The sequence below is a fragment of the Marmota monax genome, unplaced genomic scaffold, assembly GCF_021218885.2.
Source record: "Marmota monax isolate L192 unplaced genomic scaffold, Marmota_monax_Labrador192_F-V1.1 WCK01_AAM20220418_F8-fsc00022, whole genome shotgun sequence".
NCBI lineage: Eukaryota > Metazoa > Chordata > Mammalia > Rodentia > Sciuridae > Marmota > Marmota monax.
The window spans coordinates 25,192,939-25,217,699 of NW_026695215.1; the positions used below are offsets into that span (position 1 = coordinate 25,192,939).

The 24,761-nt window shown below is 49.2% G+C and overlaps 2 protein-coding genes across 5 annotated transcripts in view; one reads left to right on the plus strand and one right to left on the minus strand.

The window, feature by feature from the left end:
• Glyctk (glycerate kinase) overlaps positions 1–24,761 on the minus strand; it is a 264,580-nt gene that overhangs the window by 186,707 nt on the left and 53,112 nt on the right. The window lies entirely within an intron of this gene.
• The window catches only part of Poc1a (POC1 centriolar protein A), a 71,347-nt gene that overhangs the window by 45,908 nt on the left and 678 nt on the right, over positions 1–24,761 (plus strand). For 3 of the 4 annotated variants that reach the window (XM_046431293.2, XM_046431297.2, XM_046431295.2), the window contains one exon: positions 5,806–5,949. The exons of the other annotated variant lie outside the window; for it this stretch is intronic. In XM_046431293.2, the coding sequence (XP_046287249.1) occupies positions 5,806–5,949 (144 nt within the window). The remainder of the gene's footprint in view (positions 1–5,805; positions 5,950–24,761) is intronic. 4 annotated transcript variants of the gene reach the window in all.

Below are 24,761 nucleotides of genomic sequence, written 5' to 3' on the forward strand. Positions count from 1 at the left end.
AAACACCATGGATCAGTAGAACAAACAATAGACCCACAGGTGTCTGGCGAGTTAATTTATGCCATCTCATATTTGCGTGAGCAATATATGAGAGTTCCAATTTTGCCATCTTTTCTAGCAGCACTCAGTATAGGCAGTCATTTTAACTTCAGACCATTCTAATAGCCATCTAGTTAATATCTCACTGTGGTTTCATCTTGCATTTCATTACCAACTAATAATGTAGAATATCTTCTCACATGATTTTTTTTATTATATTAGGTGAAGTGTCTATTCAAATCATTTAAATGTATATTATTAATTGGGTTGTTTATTTTCTCTTGAGTTTTGAAAATTTTTTGTATATTCTGCATGCAAGTCCTATACTAGTTACGTGACTTACAGATATTTTCTCTCTTTGGTTTGTCTTTTTCTTTTCTTTTTAATTTATTTGTGGCTTTTTATTTTCTTAACAGTGTCTTAAAAAGAGCAAAAGTTTTAAATTTGGTGAAGTTTATTAATTTTTTATTTTATGGAATCATGCTTTGCATGTCATGTCTGAGGAATCTTTGCCTAACCCAAGGTCACAAAGATTTTTCTAATGTGTTTTAGAAGAAAATACGTGTTATGGTCTTACATTTCACACTTATACCTATTATCCATTTTGAGTTAATTTTTGTACATGATACAAGGTATGTATTGAAACTTCTTTGTTTTTGCATGTGGATATCCAGTTATTCCAGCAGTTGTTGAAAGTACTTTTTTTCTACTAAATTGTTTGTGTACCTTTATTAAAAATTATTTGACCAACCGGGGTAGTGGCACACGCCTATAATCCCACTCTTGACTACTGTAGCTTTAAACCAAGTCTTGATATCAGGTAGTGTGTCTCCTCTAATTTTGTCTTTGTTTTTGTTTGTTTCAAAATTGTTTTGACTTTTTTGATTCCTTTGCCTTTCCATATAAATTTCTTGATGCCTATTACTTTGAGGGAGAATTGACATCATAACAGCATTGAGCTGTTATTAAAGAATACACAATGGGGTTGGGATGTAGCTCAGTTGATAGAGTGCTTGCCTAGCATGCACAGGGCCATGGGTTCAATCCCCAGCATCACCACCACCATCCCCCCCAAAAAAAGAATACACAAGCATGCTATATATATCTTCATGATATAAGTCATCTTTGATTTTTCTGATCAGTGTTTTGTGGTTTTTAGCATATATACCTAAGCATTTTATCATGGGTTGACTATTGACTAATAGTTCCTCCATCTCTGCAAAAAAAAAAAAAAAAGAGAGAGAGAGAGAGTGAAGTTCAGAACTTGTGAACGTTTGCAGGTATAATTAAGAGTCTCAAGATGAGCTCACCCAGTGAATCAAAAGTAAGAATTACAGAGTTCTCACATGAAACTATATAAACCAAAGATTATTGGAGTAACATCTTTGACATATTGGAAGATGCTAGCCCAATATTCTATACTCTATATAATATTCTATATATAATACTCTATATAATATTCTATATTCTAAAACAAAAATGAAATCAGATTCCCTTTCCAGACTTTTTCAGATAAACAAAAACAGAAGGGCTGGACACACGGGTATGGCCTTGGCAGGGCTTAATGCCTTTCTGTGGTCCCTTCTACAGGCCTGCACTTGGCTTGTTTTCTCCTGTTCACTACCCTGCTCCCACCAAGTCTTTCTCGTGAATGCCCAGTGGTCTGTGGGGAGGAACCTGTGAGTGGGTGCAAACTCCTGTATTTAAGGTTCTTCTCTTACCCTAGCTCACCCTTGGCCTTCACTGAGAACCATCAGGCAAAGCCACTTTGATGTCAAATAGACAAAAGGCTACTGTGATTTCTTTTCGCCCTTAATGCTGCTCTGGTTACTCTGCCATTGTCATTACTTATGTCCCTGGTATGAATGTCTTTTCCTATTTTCATGTCATTTTCTTATCACTGCTTTCTCACTTATTTGCCAAGCTCTTCAGGAAATGCCACAGCTTCAGAATGCTGGAGTGCAGGTGAGTGGCTGCGTTGCTGTGCGCAGGGCTACAGGTCCTTTGCTGCAGTGTAGGCGTTGGGGAGACTTCACTACACAGGAATTTCAACACTGTGGTGGGTCTGGCTCTTAGAGGCGTTAGGTGTTCATGGAGAGCCTCCTCTGTATTCAGCTTTTGGTGGGCAGGCGTGCCAGGGTAGGCAGAGTAGGGGAATGATGCCAAACTCTTAGACTTAGGACCTGGTGGCCTCCTTGAGATACAAGAGAGAAGATGTACCTCCTTGAGATACAAGTGCACATGGAAGCCCAGCTACAGCCAGTGTCACCTTCCAGAGGCTGCCTGATGTCTAGGAAGTGTCTGTAGTTTGAATTTAGATCCCTATTCTCATTTGCTGGGCTACTTAGAGCAAGTTACTTAATTCTGAGCCTGATTTTCCCTATCTAAAAAATGAGGTTAATATCCCTATTCCAGAGGCCATCATAAGGATTCAGTGAGGCGATGCATTAAATGGGGTGACATTAAATGAGGCCATGTAGTAGACAGCAAGTAAACAAAAGCAGTTGCTGGGCTTGTAGAGGCATTAAGTGCTCTGATGTCATCTGATGAGAATGGACAAAGAGGAAGGGAAATGGCTCAAGGCAGACTTCGGGTTGAGGACAGTCACTTCCTCTGTCAGTCTGTTTCCTTTTTTGTGAAATGGAGGTAACTGTGAAAGCACGGTATGGATGGGAACACGTCTCTCTTCTGAAGGCCAGCACCAGGCACTGTAGCTGCAGTCCTTAATGCTCCCTTGGACCTCCTCGGCTTTGGCTTAGAATAAGGCTTCTGTTGCGAAAGTCAGTGGTGCTCACTCCCACTCCACCATCATCCAGTGTTTCCAGCGGCCATCAGCACTGGCAGTTTCTGAGCTATTCTGCAGAAACACTCAGAATTTCCATTCCCTCTTCCTCAGGCAGCAGGCAGCACCAGTCTGGCCCACTTCATGAGGATGCGTGCTGTTGGGACAGAAGGGCTACACCCTCTCTCCGGTGACCTTTCCCGGAGAAGTCACAAGGACTTAGTGTCCACAGGAAAAGTGAGCTTGGCTGCAAGGAGTTGGCACAGCACCGTGAACTTTTCCCAAGGCCTGCTGGTGACTTTAGATGAGCACCTCTCATGACCCAGCCCTTTGAAGGGCTGGCCCAGTTTTCACCCCCATATTATAGATGAGGAAGTGGAGGCCAAGAGAAGTCAGCCTCTTGCCCACTGCATCTAACTGGTCAGTGACAGAGCTTGGATTTCAGCCAAGACCTAGTCTGACTCACTATTCTTCACCACTGTGCTCTTGCTGAGTCTCTGACAGACTGCCTGGGCCTTGGGGCCACTGCAGTGGGCAGAAGGCTATCCTGGCAAGGCCGTTTGGCTTCTGAAATGCTTTCATTTGGAATGGACTTCTGGGTGGGCAAGGAGATCTGAAAAGCGTCGATTCCTGGAGGACTGGGAGAGCCCTTGCCCTGATGGCTCAGGGCTTAGAGAGCGGCCATAGTACATAGCAGATGAGAGGGCAGTGGACACGTGGACACTGTGCTGCTTCTGTTCTTGAGAACGTCCCTCCGGCTTATGTCTCACAGGCATTGTTTAGCCACCAGGACTTACATTTTTCCAGGTTCAAATCAATGTGCCCTTGAGAGTTTGTGGTTTATGAGATTAGAACTCTTTCCTAGTAAAGGAAAATATGCAGGTAGGGGCCACACGCTCAACTGCCTTTGCATTCCTCGTCAGTTGGGAATCTTCTCCTGGGCTGATTCCTTTTAAGGACTCTGATGCCTGCCCAGGTGAGCATGTCCAGGGCAGAGCATGTTCCCAGTGCTGGGCTGCTGTAGGTAAGTTCAAGAGATGAGAGACAGGAGAAGCAGCTAGCTTCTAATAGTGGCTCTGTAGGCAGCCTCGTGTTGTCAGAATCAGGTACACAGGCATCCTAGGTGAGCCCCAGTTGTCACCAATGTACTTCACTGGCTGTGGCACTGAGAGGCAGGGCTGCTGTATGGAGTAGCCTTGGTTTTGTGATACACAGTAGTTGGCTTGCTTTCGACTCTTGAGCCTAGTAAGTTCTGGGTTAGCGAGAAAAGAAAGGAGGTGTGCAACAGGAGGCGTGAGAGGGCAAAGTCGTGGGCCCTGTGGACAGGCCAGCATTAACTCAGCCATTCATGTGTCCTGGCCCTGGCAGCGCGGTAACTGAAGGAACAGGGCAGGATGGGGCAGGCCCAGGTATATAGGAGCACAGAGGAGCTCCTGGTTAGGAGTGAGAAGTGGCGAGGGGAAGGGAGCAGAGGTCAGGCTGCTTGAGCTGGAAGTGAGGGTGCAGAGGCAGGAGAGGAGCTTTCGAAGGAGGTGGACTGGCTTCAAGTACCTTGCCAAGGGCCTTGGATTTTTCTCCCAAGGGTGGCAGAGAGCCCTGAAAGACTATCAAATCTGAGGGGTGACATGGTAATGTTTAGAATGCCCTTTGCCCATTAGTGAGGCAGTGGTTTAAAGCCCAAGCCCCAGCTGTGGCTAAATTTATGTGTCACTGAGGCTTTGGGGCTGGCCAAGAGTCGAGCTATCACTGAGCATGGCAATCCACAGGGAACAATTCCACAGAGGAATCACAGCCTTCAGAACTAGAGCTGAATTGGGCTGGGGTTGTGGCTCAGTGGCAGAGTGCTTGCCTCACATGCTTTACACATATGAGGCATGGGATTGGATCCTCAGCACCACATAAAATAAATTAGTAAATAAACAAAATAAAGATAGATGTTCATATGTAACTTAAGAAAAAAAAAAAAACTAGAGCTGGACCGGGCACAGAGCCACACACCTGTAATCCCAGTGGCTTGGGAGGCTGAAGGAGGAGGAGCATAAGTTCAAAGCCACCTCAGCAATGGCGAGGCACTAAGCAACCCAGCCCTATTTTGTGTTTCGTCTCTAAACGAAACACAAAATAGGGCTGGGGATGTGTCTCAGTGGTCCAGGGCCCCTGAGTTCAATCCCCAGTACCCTCCCACCAAAAGAAACCAAATCAAACCAAAGCTGGGGTGTTCCCACCTACTGAATATTCACTGCACTTCTTGGGTCTGGGGAAGCCTTCATCTGTGTTTAAAGCAGAGACCTGACTTTTCTAATTGGCACGAGCCTGAAGGGCCTTAGCAGAAACATGGAGCACCTCATATTCCTGAGGTCACATTGGGAATAGCCTGACTGTTCCTATCCTATGGATTTCAACTCCCATGAGCCATCTGGCCAGGATAGTCACAGAGAAATCTTTTTGGTTTTTTCCCCCTAGAGGATCTGGACCAGGGCAAGTTTGGGACATCCCCTCACCTGATTCTGGGCCACAGTTGCTAGACCCTTGGGAAGGCCTTCTTGAAACCTGGAGCATCCCGTGTTGGGGATGGGGAATTAGAGTGGGCTGACTGGGAAGAGAGGCAGCTTCGGGGCCAGGTAGTCTTCAGTGTCTCTAGCCCTACTCGGAATAGTGGGTACACCTTGAGTGAAGAGTTGAGACACAGACCAGCCTCCTTAAGGACCCCAAGAGGGCACCCACTGGCCTACCTGCCTGTTCACCAGGCCACTTCTAGCCTAGACCACCGTATTCTGATTGCATTCCTCATAGCCTCTGTTCAGAAAGGTAGACGTGTGGACCCTGATGTGGGAACCCCATCATTTTGCCGTTTCTTACTGACACTTTGAAGTCATTTTCTCAAATTTGCTGGTGGTTTTCCACGTGATCCTTTGGAGCGGCTGTTCTTCTCTCAGCATTTCCTCACATATTGAATAGACTGAGGGATTCTTCTTTCTCTTTAGCCAGAAGTGGATTTCCCTATCCCACCGGGCAAAGGCAGGAGTTTAGAGTCCGTGCAGAGCCAGCCCCAGGAGTCCATCAGCATGCCCCAGACACTGACCAGCACACTGGAGCACATCGTGAGCCAGCTGGATGTCCTCACTCAGGTAGGTCATGATGTGAGTTTACTTAGTTGCCCATACTTGGTCTGGCATTTGGACCATTTGAAGTTGGCCAACAGGTGTTGGATTTTTTAAAAAATATAATTAGCGTGGACTTATTTTCCAGCCCAAATTAATGAATTAGCAGTTCATTTCTTGGGATTTTGGCTCTTTGATCCATTCAAACCCTGGCCAGGCCACTAGATTCCAAAATCCCCAAAGCTAGAGCTTGTCAGAGTGCCCCCATCCAGCTATGGCCTGGGCCACACCAGAGCATTGATTGTTTATCCCACTCTTGGCTAGGTGGGCACTCCAGGGACATGCCAGGGAACTGAGCAGTGAGTGAGTTAAGGCTTCTAAGAGCACAGCCTGACACTATTTTTTATCCTGTGAGCAACCATGGAGAAATCCCCAGTTCACAAATCTGGTACACTTATCTGTAGTGTGTGGTGGTCGTGGGTGCTGCCTTCCTCATTCATGGTGAGGATTAAGAGATATGAATTTCTCAGGCTGGGGTTGTAGCCCAATGGTACAGCGCTTGCCTAGCCTGTGTGAGGCACTGGGTTTGATCCTCAGCACCACAAAAGATAAATAAAATAAAGGTTCATCAACAACTAAAAAGAATTTTTAAAAAGAGAAAGAGAGAGAGAGAGAGATAAGAATTTCTGCCAAGTGTTTGGCCCATGTCTGTCTCTGGGTACCTGTTCAATACATGTTCACTGTGACCCTTATCAGCAAAATAGATGCGGCTCCAACTCCAGAACTTGCTGTGACAGCTTGTAATACAGATTCATAGTGCAGCAGTTTTAGTAAGAGAAAAAGCTCAACAAGGAGTGACAGTCAGCACTGGGGTCATGCCCAGTGGAGCATCTCACTTCAGGGAGTGAGAGTGTCTCTGGCAGAGGTAGCAGTCTGCCTGCAGGTCTGGAGGAGGCAGTAGGCACATTGAGGAACTGAACAAAGCCCAGAGTGACTGGCATGTGGCATGTGATGGGGCTGGGAGCAAGGCAGGATTTGAAGGTCCTACAAGGCCTTGGTTCCTTGGCTCTTGATACCAGGTGGGGACTCAGCAGACCCTCTCTCTGCCAGCACATGGGAGAATAAGGGTGTGAGAGGGACATGGGGCCCACTAGGAAAAGAGAGGTGTGAAAGTGGGGAAAGGGGAGATCGGTTTAGCCCACAGGAGGCATGCACAGGATCCTTGATGTCTCTGTCAGACATCAAGTGGTGTGGCATCCTTTTCCTGCCTCTGGATCTTGGGCTAAGTGAGAAAAACTCCTCCACATTGTGTCCCATCATCCATGACATGTCACAGTAAACAGCTAGGACTGTACACCTTGGGCCCACAGATGGACTCTTACAAGGGAGAGGCCAGGTCTCAGTGGCTGGGGTTTATAGGACTATTTCCAGACATTTTGGAGAGCCTGTTAACCCCTGGGAAGAAGGCCTGTGCTAAAAGAGATGTGAGCAACGTGAAGAGACACTTCAACCCTGTCAAAAACCGCCTGTGTTCCTCACAGCCTCATCAAGTGAGAGATCAGGGGAGGTGGAATCAATTAGAACTTTATAGGATAAAATTGGAAATTAAGTCTAAGAAGATGGTTAAAAATAGCTTCATTGGATACAGAGGAGTATATCATTAAAAACATTTCCTGTCACTGTTTTAGGGGTACACATGGAAGGTTTTGTTATGTGTTAGCAATTGGGAGTCTGGTAGTAACTTTACAAGAAACTTGCATCATAAATTATAAGTGATGACTTTCCTGTGGCCTGGCACTGGTGTCCAGTCCCTCTGGCACCCTTGTCCAACCTCACCATTCAGCCCCTTTGCATATCTACCCACTATCAGATGCCAAGACATCAACCAGTTGCCTGTTTTGCAAAATTGACAATGTCTGTGTGTTCCTGGATGCTACAAAGCAAGGCTTTCCTACTGGACTCAGGTGCCTGAGGAAATCTGGATTCCACAGAGGCGCCTGAGGTTCAGCCATTTTTTTATACAAGGTGCATTTGGGTTAATCTGGCCATGCTCTCCTGGGGCTTTGTCATTAGCTATTTTCCAGGCCCACATTTCTCTCCTGGTCTTGGCACTCTAGCTGAGGTACCAGCCAGAGCCAGGGCAGTCACCATCAGTGGGCTTTAGCTTTAGGCTTCCCTGCCCCTCCTCTTGGGATGGATTCAGCACAGGGCAAGTCTACAGCAGGAGTCTCTCTGAATGATCTAGATGGACCCAGCCCTCTCCTAAAGTATAGAGCCAGGTGATCATTGCTATCCTTCTTCCCAAGTGGCTTATGAAGCCAGGCTCCCCACTCAGCCTGTGGGTACTGGCCTTGGGTGCCACCCCTCAGCAGGTACTTCTCACCTTCTGCTTGGGTCTGAAGCACCTCTCTGCTGTGGAGCATGGGACATCTCAGTCACCCCAACACTGACTCCTAACTTCAAACATGTCCATCTGAACCATGCTATTCTGCTCTGTCCTGTCTCCGTCTCACTGCCCCTTTCCTTCTCTGTGAGGAAGTCTGCTTCAAAGTAACCTTAAGGAAATCGGATCTTCCATGTCCTTTGTGCCTTCTCCCTGCTGAACATCCTTCCAAGGGAGAACCAAGAGGGTGGCAGTGGCCAGGCAGTGGGCGGGGATGTTTACTGAGTGGGTCATAGAGCCCCTGAGTGATATGAATGTGGAACCCCTCAAGGCCTGCTTTACTGCTCAGCAGGCTGGGTATGGCCCAATGTGGTGAGGCAGTCTGAGGGTCAGAGACTCAGTCTCTGCACCTCTGCAAAGCAAAGGCCTGAGGCCAAGAAACTGAGGGAGCCCATGGTAGGGAATGACTCAGAGAAAGTCAGCTTCATTGTGGCTTAGCTCAGTGAGCTTGGACAAGTCACTGAGACCCCCATGCTTCACTTTCTGAATCTGGAACACAGAACTGATAATAGCTCCCACTTCACAGGCTTTGGGGAGGATTAAGTGTGTCCATCTGTGGAGCTAGTCAAGCAGTGCCTGCCAGTGCCATACGCTACTGACATGTTCTGTGCTGCTCCTGCTGCCACCACTGTCCAAGGCTTGACAGGGGTGAAGGTTGTCTTCCTGACAGCACCAGAAGTATCTCTTCAATTTTCTATTACCTTTTGAAGCTATTCCCTACCCTGTCACAGAGAGCCATTCTTTGGTTCTGGGGCAGAGGTGGCTAGTTCCCTCTGCACACATTCATAGAGCCCATTTGTGGGTGCCCATGTGAGAGACCTAGTTCCACCCTTAGATAGTCCCCAGAAACAAATCTGCTGATGTCAGAGCCAAGACCCCAAGGAGGAGCAGATAGCTGGGGCCACAGGTGACAGGTAGGAACAGTGGGGGGGGGGGGGGCAGGATGCAGATCAAGAAGACCATGGGACCTCTGGTGTGGGGTAAAGAAAAGACGCAGCCCAGGACTCTGGAGCATGGTGAGACCCTAAGCAGCATGGAGTCAGAGCCTGACCCAGTGGAGACTCCAGGGTAGAGTGGATATAGGGACCATAGGCCTGTACTTGAGCAAGTGACAGAGCTGTCAAGGCCTGACTCCTGGGAAGTGACTTCTGCAGAACCAGGTTTCACTGCAGATAGGAAGAAGCAGATAATGAGATGAGTAGGACTGTAGTGACCTCTGCCAAGGCTTCTGACTGACCTCCAGAGTAAGGAATCAAGTGGGGCAGCTTTCCCCTAGCCCTCCTAGGGCAAGAGGCCTCTCAGGTCAGGAGGAAACCACATTGACCTAGGGTTTGTACAGCATCAGAAACCCTGTCCTTTTAACTCCTGAATTGGAGTTGTACTATTTGCTGTTTTTATAAATACTTTTTATAAACTGAATATACTATTTTTCAAAAGTAGATTTATATGGGCTTTGGGGTGATCTTTTAAGACTCTATTTCCTGCCTGCCAGTGCCCTCCTGAGGAGGCAGTCTTCAGGTGTCCTGATCTGGTCAGGTCTCTCCAAATTGTTTTAGATAGACAGTTCTTAAGAGCTTGGGGCTCACATCGTTGTCATAATTATCATCCTCCTCCTAGTGCTTATCTGAGGCCTGTGACTTTCCTAGGACTTCCCTTTGCAGCCCTCACTTTATCCTCCCACCTGGTACCTGGCAGTGAGCAGTGACCATTGTGCCAGGTACAGATAGGGTATTCATAGCGACTGGCTTATTGTGCTTGGATCAGCCTTGGGGTCCACCTAGCCTGGTGATCCTGGCGTCAACACTGTTGGGTCAGTGTCTCCAACTTCCCTTGCTAAATTTTTTTTAATTTAAATTAAACATTAAATTAATTAAATGTTAATTTAATTAAACAATTTTTTTAATTTTTATTTTTATGTGGTGCTGAGGATCGAACCCAGTGCCTCACACACATGCTAGGCAAGTACTCCACCACTGAGCCACAGCCACAGCCCCCAGCTCTTTTAAAAAAATTTTATTTTGAGACAGGATCTCACTGAGTTGCTTAGGGCCTCACTAAATTGCTGAGGCTGGCCTTGAACTTGAGATCCTCCTGGTCAGCCTCTTGAGCCAGTGGGATTACAGGTGTACACCACTGTGCCCGTCAGTTACCTCCCTTATGAATAGGACCCAAGCCTGCTTGGGTCCTCTGGATGCTATTGTGAAGCTTTTGGATAACTGTGTGTACTGGGCTGCTGCCAGCTGTGCGGCAAAGCACAGGGGTAAACTGACATTGTATGAGGAACAGTGTAGGGAAGCACCAGGGTAGCCTGTGGCACAGGAGCAACAGAAGTGAACATTCCACAGGCCTCTAACCTCTGGACTTGAGTTCCAGGAATGTTTGTTGAGCACCCAGTGTCTGAGTAGGCAGGAGAATGAGAGGGGAGAAACAGAAGAGGGCTCTCCCAGCCCCAGGAGGGAGGGGGATGCAGGAGATAACAGAGGCACTGGGGCGTAAGTGGAGCTGTTGAAAGTAAGGAATGGCTGGGGTTGTGGCTCAGCAGCAGAGTGCTCATCTAGCATGTGCAAGGCCCTGGGTTCGATCCTCAGCATCACATAAAAATAAATAAATAAAATAAAGGTATTATGTCCAACTACACTTAAAAAATAAATATTAAAAAAAAAATTTAAAAAAGAAAGGAATGGATCCTGGAACCCATTAGATAAGAACTTTGAATCTGAACTAAGGCATAGGACCAAGATTGAAGCTCTTCAAAGATGTGTACTTCTTGTGACAATTGTTCTTTGAATCAAGTTGTCATAGTGATTTTGGGAGAAAATGTATTTCCTAACAATGGAATTTAAGTTTTCCTTGGAGGATATTTTGCTCCTTAAAAAACCCCTAAGGGAGTTCTCAGGAAGCACTGGTCTGAGGTCAGGATTGCATGTGCTGTGTGCTATGTGCTATGTGTGCCTCACTTAGTGTACATCTGTCCTTCATGGTGCAGGGTCTCTTGGGGCTTGGGTTGTGGCTTAGTGGTAGAAGGCTTGCCTCACATGTGTGAGGCACTGGGTTCAATTCTCAGCACCACATATAAATAAATGAATAAAATAAAAGTCCATCAACAACTAAAACAAAAAACAAAAAATCCCAGAAAAACAGTGCAGGGTCTCTGCTATGAGCCTGTCTGCAGCCCCCTCCCCTCCCCTGCCCAACACAAACCTGTCCTATAGCTGCCTCGGGTCACTCACCTGCCAGGCCTACCCTAACTCTTCTTTGCTAAAGAAGAGAAAAACAGAGACCAAGAATCAGACGCGCCGGCTGCTGTAACCCACCTTTGCCTCTTTCTGGCTTTCCGTAGGGTGGAGATTTTAGCCCAGTTGGTAACGGCCCGTGGGATATCCACTCCTGTTGCTCCTATGCCATAGGCCACCTGGGTCCTTGTACAGCATGGACTTATTGCTTCACCCCACCTCTTGGTCTATGTTGTGGTGTGAGTCCCAGAGGTCAGCACCTCAGGTGGGGCTGGGACTTTTCCTGGGGTCTTATTTCTTCTGCCTTGCCTAGTGGAATCTAGCCTGGAACCCCTGGTGGCCTGTCTGCTTGATGAGGGGCCTTCCGTGGTGATCCAGGCTCAGGCCCTGATCTGGGTGCTCTTTCCCCTCATGCTTGTGTTGGGGTGCTGCCAAATTCAAGGGTCCTTTTCACAGATGCTGGAAAACTAGTCATCAAGCAGAGAGAGACTGTCCCTCCAGATAGCATTCTTCTTGCATGAGATCCCTGGCTTCCTCCCTGGAGAAGGCCAGGGCTTGGTTACCCTTAAGAGTGACAGAGGTTCAGGTGGTATCTGCTAGTCACTGAGGCCCTGGGCCTTCCTTGGGGTAAAAGGGTGGATTGAGGAGCTGTGGACAGTGACCCAGGAACCGGGGAGGCAAGGACCTGGTTCAAGTCCAACAAGCAGCTTGGTGGTTTTGCCTCAGAATCCCACAGAGAAGTTATTTTTTACTCTAGTTTCATGTCTTGCTGCTTTTTAAAAATACCAAGCCATGAAATTCCTGTTCCAACTGTTTTTTATGGCACCCAGTGCTTCAGGCTGGCCCCAGCAATGCTGTGATGTCACGTTCAGGTTCCTGTGACTCATGGAGCTGGGCTCCAGGACTTGCAGTACACACAGTGGGAACCAGGCCCACCCAGCTCTGCTGGTTTGGGTCTCCTTGGCAGTTAAATGTATAGGTTATTCTGATCTGCAGACCTAACTCAAGAATTTTTGCCTGTTTGATCTGGGGAGTTAGAGAGAATTGACTACTTGCTGGGATACCCTAACCACCCCCAGCCCCAGGGTCCTGGCAGTCCCCTATTAGATGGGCTGCTGAGGTGAGGCATCTAGTTCCACTAGTGGGAAGGTGGGATTGCTGCACCCTGCTGCAGGTCAAGCTGCCTGACTGCTCTCTGGGACTCCTACTGTCCTTTGTTAGGCAGGCCAGCTATCTATGGAAGCATATCCAGATCTCAAAGTAATTGCACCATTTTCCCTGGGGGCTGGTCCTCCCAGGTACACCCAAGCCCAATTTATTGGGACGGTATAGAGTAGAAGTCACCCTGTGTGCCCTTCGGTGATCCCTGTTTACAGGGTATGTGCTGCCCTCCAGTCATTACCTCACTCCCAGGCAGGGCCTGCAGAGAGGTGGTTGGTTTGTTTCTCCAAAAGCAAACCTCTCCACATCATGACATTTAGCTGCCCAAGTGGATTTAGCCACTTTCCTTTGTGGATAGTCAGGGCTGCCTTTTTAGTCGAAGTCCACTTTAAGTTTAATCAAAGTCAGATCAAACTCACTTGGGGTTTGGGGAAAGAACCTCTTTTTCCCCCCTCTGTTAAGAGGCTACTTCCTGCTGGGCATCATGATGCACTCCTATAATCCCAGTGACTTGGGAAGCTGAGGAGGAGGATCACAAGTTTAAGGTCAGCCTGGATAATTTGTTTATCTTAAAAAATCAAAAGGGGCTGGGGTTGTGGCTCAGCAGTAGAGCGCTCGCCTCTCATGTATGAGACCTGGGTTCAATCCTCAGCACCACATTAAAAATAAATAAACAAATAAAGATATTGTGTCCATGTATAATTTAAAAAAATTTAAAAAAAAGGACTGAGATGTAACTCAGTGGTAGAGCACTCCTGGGTTCAATCCCTAGTAGTATAAGAAAATAAAAAGAAGGTACTTCCTAGAGGACAAAGGACTCAAAACACTGTCTGATGGGTAGCAGAGATATACTTGGTGCCTGGTTCTAGCTACTTGCAGAGGGACTAGGGAAGAATGTCTGTCTAGACTCCTTGCCCCTCCCCAACCCTGTTGCTCACTTTGACGTTTTATCTACTGGCTCCCCTGGCTTTGCAGTGAAGAGAGATGGGGAAGATTGCACCTTTCCCCAATACCAAATCAGGGCAGTGTGCAGCTTCCTCTCATGGCGTGCAGCCTGCTAGCAGCACTCAAAAACTGGCTCCAGTTTATTATTGCATGGGGAGCCGGATGGCAGCTCCCATGGGGGATCTGGCAGAAAACTCTTGCTTTCCATCTTCTATCCCGTCTGCGGTTGTGGCAGAAGCACCCCCTCCCTGAAGAAGCTGCAGATTGAAGGCCCCTGCCTGCCAGATGGGCTGGGCAATGGCTGTGGTTACCTCTAAAGCCTGGGAATGTTCACGGTCGGTCATTCGAGATTTCTTCTGAGGCTCCAAGCAGGCCAGGAGGTTGGGGGAGGGCTGGAAGATGACAGGCGAGAGTGTGAGGGGCAGTAAGGCCCACGCAGGGACATCTTATTAAGGCTGACTTGGGATGCGCTTTGAGAAGGATGAGGGGACTCCAAGTGGTTTGCTCGTATTTCTTTTGGGGACCTGAGGGCCCTCCAAGGACGAGTCAATCAAGCACAAAACCTATAAAAGGACCTGTGAGTGTTAGTGACTAACAGCCCCAAATGGGCCTGCATCCTCTGCGATTCACCAGGCCAAAGCTGACACTGGCTGCCTGGTGTTCTCCCCAATGAGGCACTGCTACAGCAGGCCAGGGAAAGCTGCAGGAGGGCCTCTGATCAGATCCAGGGATGGCGGGGGGGGGGGGGGGGGGGGGGGGGGGGGGGGGACTTGACTAGAGCAAGAAGAGTGAGTAGGAAGAAGCCTTGAATTTAGCAGGGCATGGCATTTGGAGAACATTCTGATCTGGGCCCAGTTGGCTGCAGAAAACTGGCCACAGTGGCAGAGCAGGTTTTCCCACGTGGATGAATGGATGCTTCACAGGGCAGGGGGAGGCCTATAAGAGCCCACCCTGATGGCCTGTGCTCTTCTTTCTCCCTGTGATTATCTGATTAAGTTAGGCTTCATTGAGGTTTTCCAGGCCTCCAGCAAGTACAAAGTAATTTCTTGAACTTGGGGTGATTGTGTTCTATGGGGTATTAGTAAATTAACTACTTGGTATGGATTGTGGGAAAAGTCAGCCTCTGAAGAAATGGGATGTAGAAGATGGCCAAAGCCAAGATTCATGCCCCATGCTTAGCTTCACTGGACTCACCTGGGAATCAGAATGCAGCAGAACCGATGGTCAAGTGTGACTGGTGTCCTGCCTTGAGTCCTGTCCCTGTAGGCACATGGCTTGTGAGAAGATGTGTTTGAACTTAGGCAGTATGAGCAGGGTCGTGGTTCAAGTCCTCCCTGTGTGAGCAGTGCCCCATCAGTCCTAGGAGCATTGGCTTTACAAATGGTAGTGAACGATCCCACTTTTTGTAATTTTTTTCTTTTGGGGGGGAGCAATGATATGGAAAGGCTGTGTTTATTTAAAAGAAGTTGTAAAGTCATGAGGGAGGTAAATTAGCCAGGATTCCTTAATCCAGTGGCTAATTCAATGATAGAAAATAGTGTTTCGTGTACTTCCTGGAGAGAGCTAATCCTCAGTAGAGGTAGGGGTTGGGGATGCAAAAACATCAGAGAAATCCTAGATCCCTGAGATAATATGAAACAGAAACATGGACCCATAGGCTCAAGGAACCAAAAGCTTACTTTGTGTTGTTTGCAGCAGACTGTGGGGTAAAAGGGAATGGTTAAAAGACAGTAACTGAGCCCAGAAAATTTCTTTAGATATTTGTATATTATGGACCAACATTTTGTGATCCTGGTCTCTCTAGCATGTCAGGGAGTCTCCATTCCTTCCCTCTGAAGTTTAGGCCTTGAAGCTTTTAGTCATCATCAAGTCAGGTCTGAGGTGGAAGGGGAGGATCCCTGCTGTTTTCCTGACTCGCCCCCACTTTGTCCACCCCCACTTCCTGCTGAAGCCAGAATACTTCCTCCAACCCAAGGCCAGCTGGCGAAGGGGCTGGCCCCTCCTGCCTGCCCACTCTCCCTCCCCCACCATCCCCTTAGGCCTGCCAGGTCCAGGGCCCAAGCTGCTGTGAGTGCTCTTCACAGCCAGGTAGGCTCATCTCCAGACCAGAGCTACCTAGTCTCTGTCTCAGGGACCTGGGATGGCAGGAGTGTGCACTTCCTGCTTCCACAGTACTCAGGGCCAGGCATTTGTCTGTCTGCTACTCCATGTGTGCCTCCTTTGTGCCAGGAGCTGTCTGGGAACAAGAAGACCATCATATGCAGGAACAGACAAAAACTCTCTCCTCATTGTGCTGTCACTAGACTGACTGATGTAGTAGGCTGCTTGAGGGGCCATAGTAGGCAATGGGGCCGTGACTGGGCTGAGAGGCAGAATCTGGGTGAAGGAAAGGCCTAAACTTAGCTCAGCTGCCCCTATCCCCAGGGAGCTGGGCTGGTCCCTCCGTCTCTCAGTCACCCTTAACACAGACTGGCCAGGTCACCGTCAGCAGCGTAGGGCTGCCTGTGTGCACATGTGTGCATGCTCACACATGGACCTAGACCAAGAGGAAAGCTGGGGCTGGGCAGCCCAGCAGCCCCACTTTGTTTTGATAGCTTGTAAGACCCCACAGCAAAGAGGCTCCCTTTTATTGCATCTGTTTTAGATCTTTAGAATCTGAGTGAAGTTAAAACCATGCTACAGGGGAGATTAATTCCACATTTTCCATCTTTGCAATGAAACCAAAGGAAAGTTAGACATTGTGTATAGCGCTGAGCCAGTGGCCAGCCCTAGGATATTTCCCCAGGCCTGGCACATGTGGCAAGGTGACTGCACCTCTCTCTTTGACCCAGGCCTGGTGGGATCCCTTACCACCTAATAATCTGACTCCTGTGTTGGGGGAGGGGAGGCCTGGAGAACCCCAACCCCTCCAGGGAGACCTCCTGGGGGAGCTCAAGTCAATCACAATCCTGGAAATGATTAAAAGCAACTTTCCATCACAGGAGAACTTTAAAAAGCAATCAGACCACCATGTGCCCCTATGGTTCAGGCCCTCCCACGCTTGACTAAAGCCACCTCTTTATGACCCAGTGAGCCCCATATGTGCCCAGGGCTCCCCTGTTATCCCACAGCTCAGTCAGGACAACAGCTGGGGGAGTCACATTACCCACAGGGCACCCTGTGCCCAGCTGACAGAGCAAGTGCTGTATCAATATTAGCTACTAATATGAGTGTTGTAGAGCTCTCCAGAAGATGCGTTGTGCAGACAAGGAAACTGAAGCCGAGTCAGGGAGCTTGCCCAAAGCCACTCAGCAAGTTAGTGGTCCAAATCAGACTCAAACCCGGGCCATACAGCTCTGGAACCTCTGCTCTTACCACACAGGACAAAGCTGCCCACTAGGAATCATTCTGTCAGCCAAGGGCTCACATCTGTGCCACAGCTTCAGGGAAGGAAGGCAGGCCCTGACCCTAGGACTGAGTGAGGTCAGGAGGGCTTCTTAGAAGAGAAACTAGAGCAGGCCTTCAAGAGGTAATAGTGACCAGTGACACAGGACCCAGATGCCATGTGAATGCCACACCAAGGAGTCTGATCTTCATTCCTGAGTTCTTGGACAAAAAAGGGACATAGCAGAAGTAATGAGGAAGGCGGGGTGGAAGGTGATCCAGGAGTAGGGTCAAGGAAGCTGAGGCGTGAAGAGGGCAGGGCAGGAGGTGAACCCCATAGTACCAACAGGGAGGTGTTGTCCATGTCGGTGTCCTAGTGCAGGAGAAACCCAGCAGGGCAGGGGTGGCCTTCCTAACCTGAGAAGGAGTCTGCTCTCAGCAGAGCCCCTTTGGCTGAGTACCCTGGCCAGTGGTGCCCTAGTTGGTGTCACGCAACAGTCAGGGATGCCTGGGCAGCCTGGCCCTGCTGTGCTCACATTCCCGCTGCCCTCTCCCAGGTGCCATACCTCTGCCCAACACACTTCCCTTCTGTCATCGGTCTCAGTGGCTCCTCATCTGATGGGATGGAATGCCCCATCTCCTGGCTTCCCTGCTAGTCAGCCAGACCAGGCAGAGTGCCCAGTGGGCATGTGGCTGCATGTTGGCTCTCTGCCTCTGTCAGTCTGGCCCAGCCACCCTGTCACCTCTATGCTACCTGTCTTCCACCTCATGTAAGAGACCCAGAAGGGACTCTCTGTCCTAGAAAGCAGTACCACTCACCATAGAAGACCCAGGCAGCATCTAGAGGAGCAGGAGGTAGACATGGGGAAGTGCCCTGCCAGGGTGAGCAGGGACCACTGGGAAGAAGGGCCACCCCAGAGCTGGATAGGAGTGGGAGTGTAGAGGGAAAGCCTCAGATGAGGCCTGCACATGTGAAAGTATTTTTAAGGATCTAGCTGAATGTCTGAGAAATGTAGATAGAGTGGCCAGCTGGTCACCTTTGTTCTTCACTATCAGTGATAGTGGAGCAGCTTTGCCAAAAGGCAGCCCAGCTGAAACTGGTACTGCAGCCACACTGGGGCCTAGAAACCTCCAAGAGCCAGAGTCTCTTGTTTGCCTCACATGGTGGATGCCTGACATGTGAGAGATGGGAGAGTGAGAGATGCTGTTGAATGCCCTGTGAGAGTCATGGGGGCCCTACAAGTGTCCCATAGCCCCTTGGGCTCCATCTTTCATGAGAGGGACCTTCAGCAAAGGTGGCGTCAACGGTGGCCTGGGAGGAAGAGCAGGTACTGGAAGGGGCCTGGCTCTGAGGTGCACCCTGATCTGTTTTTGAAGTGCCAGTTCAGTGCCTCCTGTCCCACCACTTGTGGGACCAGGTGTGGACAGTTCCCAGACTGCATCTTTTCCCGAGTTCATTCTGGAGCCAGTGCTCTACAAAGTGGCCCTCGGCATGTGGGAGCACTGTCTTCCCTGGCTGTACCTACCCAGACCTGTGATCCTAGTGACACAGCCAGGAAGTAGAGGCTTCTCTGTCCCCTTCTCTTTCTGACTGAGGGCCCTGAGGCCCTTTCTCTACCTCCCTTGTGGCTGCCAATCTCTCTCTCTCCTCTACTCATCCGCTTCAAATCAGCCACACTGGCCTCTTGACAATTCCAACAGTGTGCCTTGGAGCCTTCGCACCTGCTGAACCTTGTACTTGGAAAGCACTTCCATTGATATTTCCTGTGATATTTCCTCACAGAGGTGGCACTCTCCTTCACAGGCCTTCCAGCCCAGCACCAGCCCTAGAACAGGTGAACTGTGTCGGGGGCTCAGCCCCTCTAGACCAGACATTCCACTCTACTCTCCTTGCTTTGTCCTCACACACAAGTGAAAAATGGGTAAAACAGGAAACCAGTAAAAGGAGAGAAAAGAGCTGAGGAAAAGATGCAGGGTGAACCCACCTCAAGAAGAAACCAACTAGGTAGAAGGAGGTCCAGGGGAGGTCAGACTGTGAGGAAGTGGGGAGGCTGGGGAGTAAGGGGCCAGCAGGAGAAAGAAGGACAAAGGAAAGGCCTCATACACCCAGGAAGAGCACCAGGGGTTGTGACTACAGGGGGAGAAAGGGGACGTGGGCCAGAGGGGCTGTGTACCCCTCCACAAGGTGTCAAAGGCAACCAGGCAAATCCTGCCTGAGGGTGGGGGACTCATTCTCTCAGAGAGCTCTGACTCTCCTCCTCCATGTGACACCCAGAAAACTCTTCCCTGGACCTATACAGAGCCTATAGGAATGTCACAATGGACTGTGGAGCCAGGCAGAGGCCCTTCAAACTCTCCCTGGCCTCTTATAGTGCTCCAAATTTCTGAGCCCTCATCACACAAGTCAGAGAATCTGAGATTTCCCCTGGCCATCCCAGAGGCCAAAAGAGATGCACCAGCCTGGGCTCTGTCCTGTACAGGGCACCTAAAGTGGACACTTCAGGCCATTGGTAGGCATGAGGGACAGTGTAGGAACTGAGCTCAGCTGTTCTAAGTCCTTGAACCCTATAGGGCAGGAGCAGGCCTTTAGCAGATACCTATTAACTAGTGCTGGTGGAGAAAGAGGAGTCTAAGGTGGTGAGGTGGAGAGTGGAGATGTCTTCAAAATGGCCCCAGTGTCAGGCCAGGTGCCAGACATGTCTCTGAGGACTGGCATTTTGGTGCAATTTCTTTGGGTGTCACTACAGTTTTTAGGGAACTAAAAATAAAAGCCTGTCACTTTAAAATCAGTTCTTTTTATACCATCCTCAGAAGGCCCTTTAGGGTGTTACAGAAAATGTCTTACACATCTTGAACTGTGAGGGAGGGAGGTGCACCCTCATGTCACTGTTGCCCCCATAGGAATCAGATCACTGTGTCTTTTCTGTCTTTTCTCCCCTATGCAGGAACATTGGGATTCAAATAGAATGTCATTGTTGAGGCTGTTAGGAGAGGATTTTCCTCTGAGAGCTCAGGCAAATGAGTATGCTGGCAACCCCACTCCCGGCCCCAGCTTCTAGACCACTGTCCAGCGGCTCGGACCCTGCCCAGCTGGCTTCTTACCACGCCCTTGATTTTGATCCCCAACCTCAGTGCCTTCCTCACTGGTTCACCTGGTTGGACCCTATAGGGCACTAGCAGGGTAGTCCCTCTCTGGTCACCTGCCGAGTAGCCAGGCTGCCTTCAGTGGGGTCCAGTAGCATTGCTGGCATCATTCTGAGCCCTGGCAGGGCCCTCAGCTCACCTGCACCAGATTCTCCTTTCCAATATGCAGGGCTTGTGGATTCATTGCCCTCCCCTCCTGCCCGCTTACCATCCAACTGCCCCATGTCGAGGATGAACTCAGAAATGCAAAGCAGCCCGGCACTGTGGTGCACATAATCTGCTCAGGAGGATCACAAATTCAAGGCCAGCCTCAGCAATTTAGTGAGACCTTGTCTCTAAATAGAATAAAAAAGGGCTGAGGATATGACTGCCATGGCATGCATGAGGGCCCTGGGTTTCATCCCCAGTACTGAAAGGGGGGAAGGGAAAGAGGGACAAAGGAAAAGCAGCTCTGCTGCTGACTAGGTTTCCTCCTTCTCTGATGACCCTTACACTCAACACGACCTGTTTGGAGCCTGTCTTCTGCCTCTTGTGACCTGTGTCACCTCCTGTCTGGTATCCCTCATCTGACTCACCACCAGGTGGTGTTGGTCTGTTCTTTGAAGATTTCTCTGGTTTTGTCCACTCTCCTCCTGAGCTCCCCCTCCTCCGTCTAAGCCACTACCATTCCCTCTCGTTCTTGTTTCCACATTGCCTTCCCAAGCCACCCAGCCACTTCCCAGCCCTTCACCCTGTGGCTTTCACAGGGGCCTCCCCACTCATCCTCCTGCTGCTCTGAGAGGGAGGGTGAAGCTGCCTACGTGGGCTGCAGGGCCAGGTTCCCTTCCCACCTCGCCCGGGCCCTCTCCCCTGTTTGGCACAGGAGCCTCCCTGGGTCCGTCCTCCTTGCTCACTGCCTTTCCTGCCCCCCACCTCCCACCCCCAGGGCTCTGTATACACCGTTCCTTTGCCCCGTGGCTCTTCCTGCTCCTCTTCCCTGATGAGTTCCTCCTCCTCCTCTGCTTACTCCTCACTGCCTCAGGGCTACCTGAGGCCAGACCCGTTCATTCTTTCCAGCACAGCCCCCTGGTCTATGTGATTGTGTATAATCGTCTCCTTAAACCAGTGCCACACTCTGAAGCCAGGCCACCAGCCTTCATGATCCAGGTTTGTTGTGGATAAACTAAGTAACTTTAGGCTAGTTGTTTACTAACACTGTGCCTCTATTTCTTCATCTGAAAAACTGGTGATTAAAAATCCCTACCCTGAAGGATTATTGAATGCTGGGCACAGGGCAAGCACTCCCATGAGCAGACTGTTAGGAATCATCAGGAGGACTCCTCCCGTACCCAGAGCTCAGTCCTAGATCTTCCCACTGCTCTCCCTTGAGTCTGGGCTCCATATCCAATTTAGAGAGAACTTGGAAATTAGCTACTGGTGTCAGGTGTAGTGGTGCACGCCTGTAATTCCAGCAACTCAGGAGGCTGAGGTAGGAGGTTCACAAGTTTGAGGCCACCCTCATCAACTTAATGAGACTCTGTCTCAGAAAGTTAAAAGGACTGGGGATGAAGCTCATTGGTACAGTGCTGCCCCTGGGTTTGATCTCCAGTACCCAAAAAAAAAAAAAAAAAGAGAGAAAAGAAATCAGATATAGGGCACCACCAGGGCCAGGGAAAAAGAGTGAGTTTCCTGGTTCCTCCAAGGTCAAAGGACAGACAGAAGGAGTCTCAGAATAAAGACATTCTAAGGAAAAGTCTGGGCCCCAAAATAAAGACTTTCCAGCAGATTAGCCATCTTTTCTGTCCACCTTGACCTGACAGGCCCACCCAGCAGCCAGAGGCCCATGAACATGTTTTCCCTCATTGCCCCTACCAGGGGACCCACCTGCTTCTCTTTGGATACTTTCTGGGGGACTGGGGCCAGAGGTCTGCTCCTGAGTAGAGCAAGGGGAGAGGCAATGTGGGCCAAGGGGCTGCTTAGAAGATCAGTTCTTTTTTTTTTTTTTTTCTTTTTTAAAAAAATTATTAATTTTAGATATACATGACAGTAGATTATATTTGAGAGATTATATATACGTGGAATAGGAAGATCAGTTCTCAGTTGCCCTTGAACAAAAGAAAGTTGAGGCTGCTGCGCTATGGATCATGGACTCTCACTGAGACTTCAGAGGTGATTGCCTTTGAAGTATAGCCTTGTCTCTGGGCCTGGCCGGACAGACCCTGTACGGCAGGAAGGTTCCCTGGGTCAAAAGCCCTTTTGGCCAGCCTCAGCTGGGGGATAGATCACAGGTGTGGCCTGGGCTCCCCGACATGGAGCTGGGCAGCAGAGGGAACAGCAGCTGCCTTTGTCCTCTGGGCACTAGGGCAGCACATACTTACTGAGCCCTCCTGTGCACCTGACCCTGGTGTGAGTGTGTGCTTATCCTTTATTGCTCTTAACCAACAGGTAAAGGTGATACATATTATGAAGAAGGTCACGTGATCTGACCTTGCCAGGGATGCCCTAATACACCCTATCTGCCACCCCACATGCTCTCTTTCCCCTTCTCCTGCAGGTTTATTTATTTTGGCTTTATTGTATGCTTGATATCTGCTAGTTTAATTCTCTACCTTTGTTGTTCTCATTTATGAAGTCAGTTTGTTAGTTTCCATCAAAAAAAAATCTTAAATATTTTATTATATTGGTTGAAAACTCTAAGAATAGTATTTCTAAGTTTCAACTTTATCATGGGGGATTCATGTTCTGTGAAAAAGAGGTCTTGTGCTTTATTGGAGTAGAATATTAAGAAAAATAAGCGCCAAACAACATTCTGATGAACAGAAACCTGAAAAGCCTCCTCCTCTTCCCACCCATCCTCCAGGCTCAAAGTAGGATTGGGTGGCATCAGATGGGGCCTGGAAGTGCCTGGTAGTGAGCTCTCTGGTGGCTGCCTCCTGGCACCTAGGCAGTAGTGTAGGCTTAGGGACTGGAGGAAGTGGAGACCAAACACTGGAATAGCACAGTTACTCAGAAGCTTGGCTGGGAAGGAGAGATGCAGATGTGAGGGGAGTGGGCTTTTTAAAGGCTGTCTAATTTGCTAGGAAGAACCCCACCTGGGCTGGCAACCTCCATTAGAGACTCGTAAAGTAGGTGATATCTGTCTGTTCAAAGGAATCTAATATGGACACATTTCAAGGCACATTCCTGCTGAGCTGATATATGGGTCCCCTTGGGACTAAGCGGAGGCTCTGCTGTGCCGCTGATCCAGCACCTCACCCACATGTTTTCTAGACCCACTGTCTCTGCTTTTAGAAATTGGGTTCCTAGGAAAAGTTTAAAAACAAACAAAAAAAATTACAGGCAGGAACGGATACACAGCAGGCTGGGCTCCTCACTGTGGCCTTGAGTCTGGATAAAGGGTTGTCCATCAGAAAGAAGCTGGATGAAGAATGGTTTGAGCTGTGTGAGTTTCTCAGCAGCCAGTGGAAACTTCCAGGAATGCTGCTCAGGCCAGCCGGGGGCTGTTTCCGTTGCCACTTTTACGAGATGCAGACCCTTTTTCCCCCTTTCCCTGGCTGGCCGGCCAGCAATGGGGACGTGATGGTCTCAGCTCTGCCTCTCAGGGTGCATTGCAGTTCATGTTCCACAGGCAGTGATGTTTTCTAGCCTCTATACCGTGACCCAGAGGTCAGAACCCTCACAACCCTGGGGCCAGCTCATTTAAAGAGCCAGTCGGAGCACCCTGTGTGGCAGCAGACATCCTGAGGGATGCTGTGAGGATTTATAGCAGTCTTGAAGGGGAAATTCTCTCCCAAAATGTTTTAATGTTTTATTAAATGTATGAAAGGAAAGTTCACTTTCCACTGGACCAAGGCCCAGAACCTTCATGATGCCCCTGGGATATGGACAAAACCTCTTGGGAGCATCCTCAAGTGAAATTATCTGCCCTTTTTGTGGCCTGTGGGCTACACAGTACAGGAAGCAAGCCTGCGGTGTTCACAGTGACCTCTGCCACACTGGGCTCATCCAGTGGCCAGTGTAGGCCTGCTGTGTAGTAGGCATCAGCAACCCTCAATGAGGGAAGTAAAATGAGCCGACCCGGGCGAGGGTGGCATGTGACTGATGGACAAGCCCATGGTAGGTCAACCCCTCAGTGGCAGGTACACAGGGTGCTCTTCTGTTGACACTGCTCAAAGCTAGAGGAGGTGAACAGGTCTTCATGGTCTGTCTGGGAGCCGTGTCTATAAGATTGGCGCTGACCCATGGAACACGTGCAGCCTCAGGTGGCTAGGTCCCTGGGCAGCTATCATGCTGGGTACAGGAGTGAGACCAGGGGAGCAAGGACTTAGCCTCAGGAAGGCAGTATGATGGCAAGCATGGGCACAGTGGCCAACATGGGTCAAGCTGCATGAGTGTCGAACACTGTGCTGAGTTCCCTGTCCTGTGAGCTCAGCATTGTGCTCTCCACTTACAGAGGAGAAAAGAAATGGCTCAGAGATGGAGCTCTCTGATCACTCTGGGCCTAACCTACAGACAATACATTCCTACAGGTTTCTTCATTGGACTCACACAGAGGTGCTCCTGGGCTTAGG